The sequence below is a fragment of the Taeniopygia guttata genome, chromosome 31 (assembly GCF_048771995.1).
Source record: "Taeniopygia guttata chromosome 31, bTaeGut7.mat, whole genome shotgun sequence".
Lineage (NCBI taxonomy): Eukaryota > Metazoa > Chordata > Aves > Passeriformes > Estrildidae > Taeniopygia > Taeniopygia guttata.
Window position 1 is genome coordinate 835059 of NC_133056.1, and position 12406 is coordinate 847464.

The 12406-nt window shown below is 65.2% G+C and overlaps 2 protein-coding genes across 8 annotated transcripts; one reads left to right on the forward strand and one right to left on the reverse strand.

Annotated features, from left to right (window-relative positions):
- Positions 1–74: 74 nt before the first annotated feature.
- On the forward strand, positions 75–9213 carry LOC115491942 (methyl-CpG-binding domain protein 1). Of its 7 annotated transcripts, XM_072920465.1 has the most exons (17): positions 76–395; positions 1367–1488; positions 1911–2025; positions 2331–2644; positions 3216–3301; positions 3694–3734; positions 3840–3989; positions 4734–4868; positions 4982–5029; positions 5134–5190; positions 5269–5337; positions 6306–6470; positions 7483–7593; positions 7666–7746; positions 7827–7913; positions 7990–8085; positions 8769–9213. In XM_072920465.1, the coding sequence occupies exons 1-17, from the start codon at positions 387–389 to the stop codon at positions 9210–9212; spliced, it is 2130 nt and encodes a 709-aa protein (XP_072776566.1). In that variant the 5' UTR covers positions 76–386; the 3' UTR covers position 9213. The 7 variants fall into 7 exon arrangements, with proteins under 7 accessions (XP_072776564.1, XP_072776563.1, XP_072776566.1 ...); XM_072920463.1 differs by having other exon boundaries at positions 75–441; positions 7483–7746; XM_072920462.1 differs by having other exon boundaries at positions 75–395; positions 7483–7746; positions 8002–8085.
- Positions 9214–10301: 1088 nt separating this feature from the next.
- Positions 10302–12315, reverse strand: ABT1 (activator of basal transcription 1). The gene is made up of 4 exons (XM_030260812.4): positions 12197–12315; positions 11826–12053; positions 11405–11583; positions 10302–10709 (listed from the first exon to the last, which is right to left on the reverse strand). The coding sequence occupies exons 2-4, from the start codon at positions 12046–12048 to the stop codon at positions 10416–10418; spliced, it is 696 nt and encodes a 231-aa protein (XP_030116672.4). The 5' UTR covers positions 12049–12053; positions 12197–12315; the 3' UTR covers positions 10302–10415.
- Between the last annotated feature and the right edge of the window lie 91 nt (positions 12316–12406).

The window sequence follows — 12406 nt, forward strand, 5'->3', positions numbered from 1 at the left end:
GGAGGGTGGGAGGTGTCCCTGGTGGTTTTTGGGGGTCCTTTTTGGGGGGGGGTCCAGAGGGTCCTGGGCAGAGAAAAGGGCCCCAATGAGCCCAAAGTGAACGCTCCTGGCTCATTAGCATAACCACGCCCACAAACCGCTTCATTAACATATCCCCGCCCCTCTTTGGCTCTGCCTTTTCTCATTGGTTTACTCCGCTTCACGTGACCCGCACCCCGTTGCCCCTTGCTTTTCCCGCCCGGCGTTTCCGCTTCCGGCGCGGGGCCCCGCCCCCTCCGCCCCCCGCGGCCTCACCGGAGGAGGAGGAAGAGGAGGAGGAAGAGGAGGAGGAAGAGGAGGAGGAAGAGGAGGAGGAAGAGGAAGAGCTGCGCCACAGGCGGGGGCGGATGGGAACGGTGAGAGCCCGGCGGGCTGCGGGGCCGCGGCGGGGAGCCGAGGCCGGTGGGGAAGGGCGGCCGTGAGGGGGGCGGCGGGGGGGTTCGTGTGGGGGAAGGAGCGTGAGGAGGGGGCTGGGAGGGGGAGTTTGGGGCGGTTTGTGAGGGGAAGGGGCAGTTTTGTGGCAGTTTGTGAGGGGGAAGGGCAGTTCGAGGGTTGTTGGGGAGGGTGAGGGGCAGTTTGGGGAGGTTTGTGAGGGAAAGGGGCAGTTTTGTGGCAGTTTGTGAGGGGGAAGGGGCAGTTTGTGAGGGGAAGGGGCAGTTCGCGGGTTGTTTGTGAGGGGGAGGGGCAGTTTTGTTGCAGTTTGTGAGGGGGAAGGGGCAGTTCAGGGGTTGTTTGTGAAGGGGAGGGGCAGTTTTGTGGCAGTTTGTGAGGGGGAGGGGCAGTTCAGGGGTTTTTTGGGGGGGCAGGAGGGGCAGTTTGTGAGGGGAAGGGGCAGTTCGAGGGTTGTTTGTGAGGGGGAGGGGCAGTTTTGTGGCAATTTGTGAGGGGAAGGGGCAGTTTAGGGTTGTTGGGGACGGGGAGGGGCAGTTTGGGGTTGTTTGTGAGGGGGAGGGGCAGTTCAGGTGTTTTTGGGGGGGCAGGAGGGGCAGTTTGTGACGGGGAAGGGGCAGTTCAGGGGTTGTTTGTGAAGGGGAGGGGCAGTTTGGGGTTGTTTGTGACGGGGAAGGGGCAGTTCAGGGGATTTTGGGGGGCAGGAGGGGCAGTTTGTGACGGGGAAGGGGCAGTTTGGGGTTGTTGGGTAGGGGGAGCGGCAGTTCAGGGGTTTTTGGGAAGGGGGAGGGGCAGTTTGGGGTTGTTTGTGAGGGGGAGGGGCAGTTTTGGGGTGTCCTTGCGGGCTCGGGGCTGTGGTTGGGGGAGGGCTCCGGGGCTTTTTGGGCTGTCGGGGCCGGTCGTGACCCCCTCCCCACCCCATTCCCGGGGGTCTCAGCCCCCCCGCAGGATGGCGGAGGGCTGGGCCGAGTGCCCGGCGCTGGGGCCGGGCTGGCAGCGCCGCGAAGCTTTTCGGAAATCCGGAGCCACCAGCGGCCGCAGCGACACCTACTACAGGAGGTACCCCTCCCCAAAAACCCCCAGCGCCCCCCGCCCACCCCCACGGGACTGCGGGTGCTGCCCCTTCTCCCTCCCCCCATCCTAGACCCTGTTCCGTGTCCCTTTGGGGCTTCCCCCCCACCCCCGCTGGTGTTTCATGGGGGATTTCAGAGCCCCTCTCCCCCTCCAGGAGCTCCCACAGCCACTTCAGTGCCCCTTTCCCCAAATATTCCCATCCCCTCCAAGTTTTCCAGGCTATTCTGGGGCTCGGGGGGGCCTTTTTGAGATCACAGGGGAGTTTTGGGGTCCCCTGCGCTCTGTTTGGTCCCCATTTCCCATTCTCCCTTTGGCATTTGGGGGCTCCCCCAGGCTCAGCGACCCCCCTGGGGTTTTGGGGTCGTTCCTGGGGGTTTTGGGGCCCGTCTGACCGAGCCCCCCGGCAGCCCCACAGGGCAGAAGTTCCGCAGTAAGATCGAGCTGCGGCGGTTCCTGGGCCCCGGGCACGACCTGAGCAACTTCGACTTCAAATCGGGGCTGGAGCGGCCTGGCCCCACGCGGGTATGGGGGATGGGACCCCAAAAACCACGGGAGGGGGCACAAAAATCCCAAAAACTCTTGGGGAGGGAAGCGTGGAGCTCTCCTGAGGGGGGAGCCCCATAACAGGAAAAGAACGGGGGTGGAATAAAGAGATGGGATAAAAGGGGCTCCTCAAAATTAGGGAAATGAGGTTGAGATCAATCTAAATTTGGGGGTGGGGGGTGGGAAATAAGGGGTCTTTTAATTGGGGAGGAGCGGTAATGAGGGTTTGGATTGGGAGAGAATTGTCCTTTCATCTTGTGACCCCCCATTTATGTGCCTTTCAGCCCAGGAAGAGCCCGAAATGGCCCCCGCCCGCCGGGCCCCTCCCGGAGCCCCCCAAAATCTTCAAAAAGGAGGAGGAGGAAGAGGAGGTGGAGGTGGAGGTGGAGGTGGGCGGGGCCGAGACCGAGAAGGCCCCGCCCTCACCAGTCCAGGCCCCGCCCATCGCCATCCAGGCCACGCCCCCTGTTCACCAGGCCACGCCTCCTCTTGTTGATGCCACGCCCCCTTCTGCCGTGGCCACGCCCCCACCGGAGCCCCCCCACCGCAGGACCCGGAAGCGGCCGCCCCTGGAGCCCACCCAGGATGGGGTGGTGGCGTGAGTGGGGCAGGGGGGTGGTCCTGGGGGGCTGGGGGGTCCCCCAGGTGTGTGTGTGTGTGGGGAGGGGGTCCCCTGGAACTCTTGGTGTGGGGAGGGGGTCCCAGGAGCAGGGGGTGACCCCAGGAGGGAGGGATTGGAACCCCTGGGGGGAGTTTGGGGGGTTCCCTCCAGGGGGCTGTGGGGTCCCCCAGGTGTGTGTGTGGGGGGGGGAGTCCCCTGGAACTCTTGGTGTGGGGAGGGGGTCCCAGGAGCAGGGGGTGACCCCAGGAGGGAGGGATTGGAACCCCTGGGGGGAGTTTGGGGGGCTCCTTCCAGGGGGCTGTGGGGTCCCCCAGGTGTGTATGTGGGGGGTGTGGGTCCCCTGGAACTCTTGGTGTGGGGAGGGGGTCCCAGGAGCAGGGGGTGACCCCAGGAGGGAGGGATTGGAACCCCTGGGGGAAGTTTGGGAGGTTCATGTGAGGAAATTCAGAGTAGGGGGGTTCCCTCCGGGGGCTGTGGGATGCTGGGGGGCAGTGGGGGTGTTGGGCTTCCTTTGGCTCCCCCCAAAATGCTGCCCCCTCCTCCACAGGCTTTGTGCCGGCTGCCAGAGCCTCTTCCCGGGGGTGTCACTGCCCCCCCAGCGCCGCTGCCGCTGGCTCTGCCCCGACTGCCGTGGTGAGCTTCGGCCTCAGCGCCCTCCTCCTCATCCTCTGCATGCTCCTCCTCATTCTCTGAGTCCTTCTCCCACCTTCCTCAGCTCTCTCAGAGCTTTTTCTGTTTTATTCTCTTCCTCATTTTCCTTTTATTTCTGTCCTTCATTCCCTGGGGTTTTCCCTCTCCATCATCATCATCATCATTCCTTGAATTGCTCCAACCCCGTAATTATCATTTTATTCCCCTGGAACTTCCTGTTCCTCCTCCTCTTCCCTGATTCTTCCCTGCCTCCCTTTCCCTCTCTTTTGGACCATTTTGGTGGGGAATGGAGCCTGAAGAAGTTTGGGAGTGGGGTTAGGGGGGATCCCAAGAAAGCTGGGGTGACCCTGACCCCCTTCCTCCACCTCCCCCAGCCCAGAGACGAGACTTCAACCGGGAGCAGCGATTCTACAAGGTACCCCAATCCCTCAGGGGGGGAAAATGGTGCCTCTGGGCGTTCCCCAGATCCCTCAGGGGGTTTGGGGGGCCCCCCCAGAGCCCTGACACCCCCTCCCCACAGCGGGTGGGCTGCGGCACGTGCCAGGCCTGTCGCATTCCTGAGGACTGCGGGATCTGCAGCGCCTGCGCCCGCAACCCCCCCGGGGGCCCCTCCGGGCCCGGCCGGACCCCCAAGTGCCTCCTGCGCCGCTGCCTGCGCATCGTCAAGAAGGTACCGGCACCCCCTTGTCACTGTCACCCCCCTGGGTGTCACCAGCACCCCCCCAGTGTCACCAGCACCCCCCCAGTGTCACCAGCACCCCCTTGTCACTGTCACCCCCCTGGGTGTCACCAGCACCCCCCCAGTGTCACCAGCACCCCCCCAGTGTCACCAGCACCCCCTTTTCACTGTCACTCCCCCCAGGTGTCACCAGCACCCCCCCAGTGTCACCAGCACCCCCCCAGTGTCACCAGCACCCCCTTTTCACTGTCACCCCCCCCAGTGTCACCAGCACCCCCCCAGTGTCACCAGCACCCCTTTGTCACTGTCACCCCCCTGGGTGTCACCAGCACTCCCCCAGTGTCACCAGCACCCCTGCATTTCACTGTCACCCCCCCCAGTGACACCAGCACCCCCCCAGTGACACCAGCACCCCCCCAGTATCACCAGCACCCCCTTTTCACTGTCACCCCCCCCAGTGTCACCAGTCCCCCCCAATGTCCCCAGCACCCCTTTGTCACTGTCCCCCGTTTCCCTGTGTGGTTTTCCCCCATTTCCCTGTGTTGTTTTCCCATTTTCCTGCATTGTTTTCCCCTTTTTCCCTGCGTTGTTTCCCCCATTTCCCTGTGTTGTTCTCCCCCGTTTCCCTGCATTATTTTCCCCCATTTCCCTGCATTGTTTCCCCCGTTTCCCCCCGTTACCCCGTGTTTTCCCTGCTCTCCGGTAACCCCGATGTCCCACCCGGTGTCCCCGCAGGGCCTGGGCTGCGGCTCCTGCTCGGGCTGCCTGAGCACCGAGGACTGCGGCAGCTGCTGCATCTGCCTGCGGCGCCTGCAGCCCGGCCTCAAGCGCCAGTGGCGCTGCCTGCGGCGCCGCTGCCTGCGCCCCAAGGTGGGACTGTCCCCTCGGTGCCACCCCTGCCATCCCCCCGCTCTCGGGGTGTCACCCTGGCGTGTCCCCCCACGCCGTTGTCCCCTGCTGACCCAAACCCTGTGTCCCCACAGAAAGCCAGGGTGGCCAAGAAGCCGCAGACCCCCCGACCCATGACGGAGGTGAGTGTGGGACCCCCGGGACGGTGGCGCAGCGCGGAGCCCCCCTGTTCTGGGGGAGGGGGCACCCCAAGGTGCTCCCCACTCAGCCTCATTTCTCCCCACAGAAGTGGAAGCCCCTGGTGGAGCGGGAGCCCGGAGACGCCTCCAGCGCCAGGCACAGAGTGAGTGGGACCCCCCTGGGCACACCTGGGCACACCTGGAGCCCCCAGCCCCCCCCACAAACCCCCCCTCCCTCCCAGAAGCCGCTGACCAAGGGCAAGGAGAAGAAGAAGCCGGGGCGACCCCCGAAGGCCCCCGGGCCCCGCGGGGTGAGTGACAGCCCTTGGCCCCGCCCCCGTCTATTGGCCCCGCCCCCGTCTCTTAGCCCCGCCCCTCCACAGTGGCCACGCCCCTCCCAGAGCAGCTCTTAGGGGCAGGGAAAGCCGTAATGTCCTTAATACAGGGGCCCGTAAAAGGGGCAGTATTGGGGTGCAGGTACCGTAATGTCCTTAATACAGGGGCCTGTAAAAGGGGCAGTATTGGGGTGCAGGTACTGTAATGTCCTTAATACAGAGGCCTGTAAAGGGGCAGTATTGGGGTGCAGGTACCGTAATGATCCTAGTGGCTGTTCCAGCCCCTAATGCTGATGTTCAGCACCCAGAATAATGGGGTGCGGATACCGTAATTCCCCTAAAGGCTGTGCCAGCCAATAATGCAGCTCAGGACCTGCATTAATGGGGTGCAGGTACCGTAATGATCCTATGCTGACTCCTAGGCTGAATATTGGGGTTCAGCGCATTTAATCCCCACTGATACCGAGGTGGCAGAACCGTAATACCTCTAAGGCTGGAGCCAGGCCACTGTGACACCTCAAAAACTGTTCATAGCTGATGGAGGGGTCTGAGCAGCCCTGGCGATAGGCTTGGGGCACCGTAACGCCCCAAATAATGGGGTTCAGGTATCCCCAAACTCCTCAGAGCAGGGTTTGGTTACCATAATCCTCCTAAAAACCGCTCCGGGTGTAATGGCAGGACCCGGGTACCGGGGTGCAGATACCGTAATGCCCCAAATAGCTGGGCTCTGTACCATAATGCCTCTAATAGCTGCTCCTAGCGGAATGTCTGCTAACCCACCGCTGCTGCTGCCTGGCTGCCGTAATACCCCTAATACCGCCGCATCTACCGCAACGCTCCTAATAGCTGCTCCCACGCTAACAGCAGGCCACCGGGGGGGCCCTGGGGACGCCCCCGCGGCGGGTCCCGGGGGCAGCGGGGGTGACGCCGCTCTCTGCCGGCAGCGGGGGGCGCGGAGCCGGGCCAGCCGGCGCTGCGGGGCGTGCACAGCCTGCCGGCGCCCGGCCGACTGCGGCCGCTGCGACTTCTGCCGGGACAAGCCCAAATTCGGGGGGCAGAACCTCAAGCGCCAGAAGTGCCGCTGGAGGCAGTGCCTGCGCTGTGCCATGGTGGGTGCCCCCCCAGTGCTTCCTCCCAGTAACCTCCCAGCGAGCCCCAAACGTCCCCTCTGACCCCTTTCCTCAGCCACCCGACTCCTTCAGCTGGGGAAACTGAGGCACGCGCAAGGTTCAGGATCCCCCGGTGCTGGGTGCAGCCCAGTTTGGACCAGTATGGACAAGTTTGGGGTGGGAAGGGGGTGTTGGTCGGCACCCAGGTGGCACCTGGACGTCTCAGTCCTGTTTCTGGGAGGGGTTGTGTGGACGCCTGGGTCCTTCCTGCATTGCTTGGCTTTGGGGGCTCACCCTGGGTCTCTTTTGGGGGGCGTTGTGGGGGTCCCTCGGCCAGCCAGGCCCACCTGGGGGGGTTCTCCCTGCCAAATCCCCCTCCCCTTGCAACTGCCCCACCCGCTCTGAGGTCTCTCTCCTGGCGCAGAGGCGGCTGCTGCCGGTGGGGGGGGGTCGCTGGGGGTCCCCCTGGAGCGGCCGCCCCCTCCCCCCGTCCAGGCCCCGCTGGTCCCCCCGGCCCCCCCGTGCCGCCACCCGGAGCCACCGCCGCCTGCCCCGCCCCCCCCGCAAGGTAACGGGACCCCCCCTCTGCTCAGGGGGGCCCCCAAAATGCTCCTCCCACCCCCAAAATGCTCCTCCCACCCCCAAAATGCTCCTCCCACCCCCTTGGGACCCTCACCCCACCCCCCCCTTTGCTGCGCTCGCTTTGCTGCTTTGCTCTGCACGGACCCTCCCCCCTCGGGGGGACCCAGGCGTCGGGGGAGGGGACCAAGGTGTCCCCCCCCTCCCCCCACAGGAGGGGCTTTGGGGAGTTTTGGGGACCCCCGGATGCCTCGGTCCCCTCACCTGTGACCCCAAGGCTTGTGTGTGCCTCAGTTTCCCCACAGGGGGTGAGGTGGGGTGGGGGTGGGGGTCCTCTGCAGACACCTGGGTTCCGTTTTAGGGGGATGAGGGGGTCCCTCCTGGATATTTGGGGGGGTTCACCTGGCTGCCCTGACCTGCCCCTCCCCCACAGGAGAAGCAGGAGCCGCTGGGGGGGGCTGAGAACAGCCCCGGGCCCATCCCGGGCCCCCCCCTGCGCCTCTGCCCCATCAAGGAGGAGGCAGGACCCCTCCCCCGCCTCGAGGTGAGACCCCCCGGCTGCCTGGGACCCTCCCTGGACCCCTGGGACCCCCCTGTGACCCCCCCTGCCCCCCAGGACCCTCGCCTGGGGCTCCTCATCGCCTCGGCCCCTCGCCTCAAAGGGGCCCCCCCGGAGCCCAGCGTTGCCCCCCAAAGGGTGAGTGGGACCCCAAACACCCCCTGAGCCTCCTCGGGGTGTCTGGGACCCCCATAACGCCCCTGCCCCCCCTTTTCCAGCCCTCCCCGGGCGATTTGGGGGTCCTGATCGCCGCCACCCCCCGCGTGAAGCAGGAGCAGCCCCAGCCCAGCGCGTCCCTGGTGCCGGTAAGGGGGGGACCCTGGGGTCTGGGGGGTCGCTGGGGTTTGGGGGGGGGTCCTGAGCCTCTGCCTTCACCCCCAGGTGCCCCCCCAGCCCCCCCCTGCCCAGCTGGTGGTGCTGGACGAGAGCGAGGAGGAGGAGGAGGAGGAAGAGGAGGAGGAGGGCGGCAGCCGAGTGGTGAGGAAGAGGGGGGGGTGGGAGGAATTGGGGAGGGTCCTGAGGAACTTGGGGGGTTTTTGGGGGGGTCTTGAGAAGGATTTGGGGGTGTCCTGGGGCCTTTAGAGGGGATTTGGGTGGAGGATTCTGAGAAATGGGAACTTTAGAGGGAGTTTTGGGTCCTGGTGAGTTCAGGAAGGGACTTTAGGGAGCGGGAGGTTTTTGGGGTCCTGTAGTTTGGGGGAGGAATTTTCAGGAGTGGGGGACATTTTTGGGGAGCTGGTGAGTTCAGGAAGGGACTTTTGGGAGTGGGAGGTTTTTGGGATCCTGTAATTTGGGGGAGGAATTTTCAGGAGTGGGGACATTTTTGGGGGCTGGTGAGTTCAGGAAGGGACTTTTGGGAGTGGGAGGTTTTTGGGGGAGGAATTTTCAGGAGTGGGGACATTTTTGGGGGGCTGGTGAGTTCAGGAAGGGACTTTTGGGAGCGGGAGGTTTTTGGGGTCCTGTAGTTTGGGGGAGGGATTTTCAGGAGTGGGGGAGATTTTTGGGGAGCCGGTGAGTTGGGGAAGGGACTCTGGAGATGCCCCTTGGGATTTTTGAAGCCTCTGGAAGCAGGAGGGTTTGGACAGAGGAGCTTCCTGCTGTCTGGGGGAGTTCTTGGGGGTCTCCAATTGTGCACCCCATTAACCCCTTCTCCCCCACAGCCCTTCCCGCTGCCTCCCGCTCCACAGCTCTGGCCCGGCTCCTTCCTGGAGGAACTGGCCGAGATCCCCCTCCCGGCTCACTGGGGCGTGGTGGGGGCTGACGGTGGTCCCGGGCCGTGCCCTGCGCGGGGTCTGCGGCTGGTTCAGCGCTGTCCCCGCTCCTCCATGGCCGCGGCCGCCGTGCTGCTCAACCCGGGCTTGGCTTTCCGTGTCCTGGTGGCCCGCGGCCGCCCGGTGCCCCCCGGGCACGAGGTGCTGGCCCGGCGTCCCCCCCTGCGCTCCGTGCTGGACCTGGTGGAGCTGCTCTGTGATCTCGAGGCCTACGGGCCCTGCCCGGGACCCCCGGGACCCCCGGCCCGGCCCCCCGCCCCCCGATGCCACGTCCTGGTGAGGGGGGGGCGCTGCTGCCGGCCCTGCCAGATGCTGGGGGGGGAGGGGCATTGAGGGAGGGAGGGGGGAGGATTTTGGGGTGGGGGGGAGCAAATGGAGGGGATGGATTTGGGGGGGTGGGAGTGAAAAATGTGGGGAGGGAAATAGGGAGGGGGAAGGGGAATGGAAAAGGAACCAAAATTTGGGGGGTGGGGAGGTTTGGGAAGTGATGGTTGAACTGGAATTGGGGGGGGAAGAAAACTGGGAGGGGAAAATGAGGAAATTAAAAGGTGGGGGGGCACTAAAATTGGGGGATGTGGGGGTGGGGAGGAGGGATGGGGTGTTGCACCTTTGGGGTGGGGAGTGGATTTGGGGATGGAGCCTTGGGTGTGGTGGGGGAGGGGCACTGGTGAGGCCCCTGGGTGGGACTGGCACCCCTGAACCCTCAGAGTCACTGGGAGATTCTGGGGTGCCCCACAGGTTTGGGGGCTCCAGGACCCCGCTGTGGGGCTTCAGGGAGACCCCGGGGTGACACCCCGATTTTGGGGACCCCCTGCACAGTGTCAGGTCGCCCCTCCCCCAGTGACACAGCAAGGCTGAGGGACCCCAGCAGTGGCATTTTGAGGGGGGGAGTCCCCAGTTTGGTTCCACTCCCCCCGTTTGGTTTCCCAGGGATATTGGGGTGTTCTCAGCACCCGTTTTTGGGGGGGTTTGCCCCCCACCCCCCAGGTTTATGGGGACATCAGGTTTATGGGGCCCCGAGTTTGTTCCTTCTCCCATTTCCCCAGTGCCATACTGGGGCCCCTCCCCCACCCCCCAGAGCTTCTATTTTTGACACTGGAACCGCCCCCCGAAACGGGGGCGTGGCCCCTTTAAGAGCCCCGCCCTCCCCTTTGTAGAGATTTAATGACCTAATTGAGGCGCGGGGAGGGGCGTGGCTTTCCTTCGCCCCGCCCCTCTGCTTAGGCCCCGCCCACACGCACCTTTCACCTGTCGCTTCCTCGTGCCGCGTCCTTTTATGGTAAAGGGGCGTGGCCTGCGCTGCTTAAGCCCCTCCCACTCCCCGCCCCCCGCGCTGCCTTCAGGGAGTTTCGCGCCGAAGCCATAACCCCGCCCCCTTTTTGGCCCCGCCCCCTCGGCAGAATTTAAAGAGACCGCGAGGAATTATTTTTGTTAAAAGTAATAAAAAGTTTTAAGGAGAAAACCAAAAACATTTCGTGATCCTTGAGAATGGGATCGATATCCGGAGGGGGCCCCCCCAAAATCCGAGGGAGGGTCTCACCTCCCCGCCCCGAACACCTTCTCCAGCAGCCGCATGGGGGGCGCGGCCGGCGGGGGCCGAGCTTTGCGCCGCCAAATCTCCTCCTCGGTGGGTCTTTGGGTGAAGCCCCAGGTCGGCAGAGGGGCGGAGGGGTCTCCGGAGGTTTTTGGGGGGGCTTTGGAGGCCTGGCGGGTGTAGAACCCCCCCTCCCGCTTGGCCTGGGCCACCTCGGCCCGCAGGCGCTGCGCCCGCACCTGCCGCTCGTAGCTGAGCCGCTCGCTCAGGTGAGGCCACCGGAACCCGGGCAGGTACTGGGGGGGTGGGCACAGGTCAGGGGACCCCCAAACAATCTCACACCGCCCCCCCCAATAAGGTTTTGGGGTGTTGAAACCTCCCCCCAGCTGCTGGCTCAGGGTGTGGGAGGGGTCCCCCAATGCAGCCCAACCCCTCCTCATGGACCCCCCTGAACCCTAAAACAGGAGCCCCCAGTGGGCCAAAACCATCTGAGACCCCCCAAAAAGGGACCCAGGTGCTCCCTACAAACCTGGGACCCCCAAAAAAAGGGACCCAGGTGCCCCCTACAAACCTGGGACCCCCCAAAAAAGGGACCCAGGTGCTCCCTACAAACCTGGGACCCCCCAAAAAAAGGGACCCAGGTGCTCCCTACAAACCTGGGACCCCCAAAAAAAAGGGACCCAGGTGCCCCCTACAAACCTGGGACCCCCAAAAAAAGGGACCCAGGTGCTCCCTACAAACCTGGGACCCCCAAAAAAGGGACCAAGGTGCCCCCTACAAATGACACAAGGTCGGGGACCCCAAAAAGGGACCCAGGACTACCCCAGCCCTTCACCCATAAAGGGTCCCAATTACCCAGCAACCCACAGGTGCCCCCCCTGCTCTCCCCCAGGGCACCCCAAGGTCTGAGACCCCTCAAAAAGGGATCCAAGCCCCCCTAAGACGGTTCTGGACCAGCCAGGACCCCTCCCCAGCAGCCCCCGAGCCCCACCTTGATGCTCCAGCAGTGATGGCGGAAGGGGCTGCGGGGCCGGGGGGCCATGGGGGCCCCGTGCAGGATTTTGGCCGCTCGTTTGGCCGCGCGTTTGTCCCGAAATTCCACCCACCCCTCGGCGAAGGCCACGGCCGGGGGTCCTCCCGGGCGCTGCCGCCGCCGCCGCACGGAGCCTCCTGCGGGAACGGGGAAACGGCGCTGAGAAAGGGTGGGGAGACCCCCCCGGGAGAGCTGAGCCCCCCACCCAAGGGTGCTGAACCCTCCCACCGCTCTGTGGGTGTCAGCGGGGCTCGGAGGGGCCCTGACCCCCCAATTCTGGACCTGCAGGGGGTCTGTGGGGACCCCCCCATTGCTCCATTGTTGGGGCTCTGTGGGGCACCCTGACCCCCCCCAGACCCCCCGGGACCCCCGGACTCACCGCGGGGCTGGAAGAAGACCCTGCCCAGCTCCCCGTGCGGCCGCAGCAGCGCCCGGGCCTGGCGGGGCCCGAAGCCCGGGGGGAGGAAGGACAAATAAAGGACCCCCGGTACCACCGGCTTTGGGGGGGGGTCGGAGGGGGTCTCGGGACCCTCCTCTTCCTCCTCCTTTTCCTCCTCCTCCTCCTCGCCCCTCCGGTGCGGGTCCCGCTCGGCCCCAGCCATGGCCCCTGCGATGGGCAGGAGGGAGTTAAAGGGAAGCGACCACCCCCAGGGCCCCCCCACCCCTTTCCGGGCTCTGCCGCACCCCCGAATTCCCCCCGGGACCCCCAAAATCGCCCCCCGGGCCCCCCCGAGCCCCCCCCGCACCCACACAACGCGGCCGGCCGCTGTCGTAAAACACCAACACAGCCGTAAAGCACCGCTAGCAGGGGGCGGGGGAGTCGCGACAAAGCCGCAAAGTGCGGAGGAGCGCGGCGTTGTTAAGGGGGCGGGGTTTACGTGACGGGGCGTGGTCACACACGGAGGGGGCGTGGCTCAATGTGGGGGCGTGGCCTGGCGGCGGCGGTTTGGGCGGGAACGG

Bases quoted from the DNA above. Each gene is read 5' to 3' on its own strand.
- LOC115491942 (XM_041712108.2), top strand. The intron at 1,489-1,910 runs GTACCCCTCCCC...GCCCCCCGGCAG, and splicing joins AGCGACACCTACTACAGGAG to CCCCACAGGGCAGAAGTTCC. The intron at 2,026-2,330 runs GTATGGGGGATG...TGTGCCTTTCAG, and splicing joins AGCGGCCTGGCCCCACGCGG to CCCAGGAAGAGCCCGAAATG.
- ABT1 (XM_030260812.4), bottom strand. From the start codon at position 12,048: ATGGCTGGGGCCGAGCGGGACCCGCACCGGAGGGGCGAGGAGGAGGAG. The intron at 11,584-11,825 runs GTGAGTCCGGGG...CCGTTCCCGCAG, and splicing joins GGTCTTCTTCCAGCCCCGCG to GAGGCTCCGTGCGGCGGCGG. The intron at 10,710-11,404 runs GTGGGGCTCGGG...CCACCCCCCCAG, and splicing joins ATCACTGCTGGAGCATCAAG to TACCTGCCCGGGTTCCGGTG.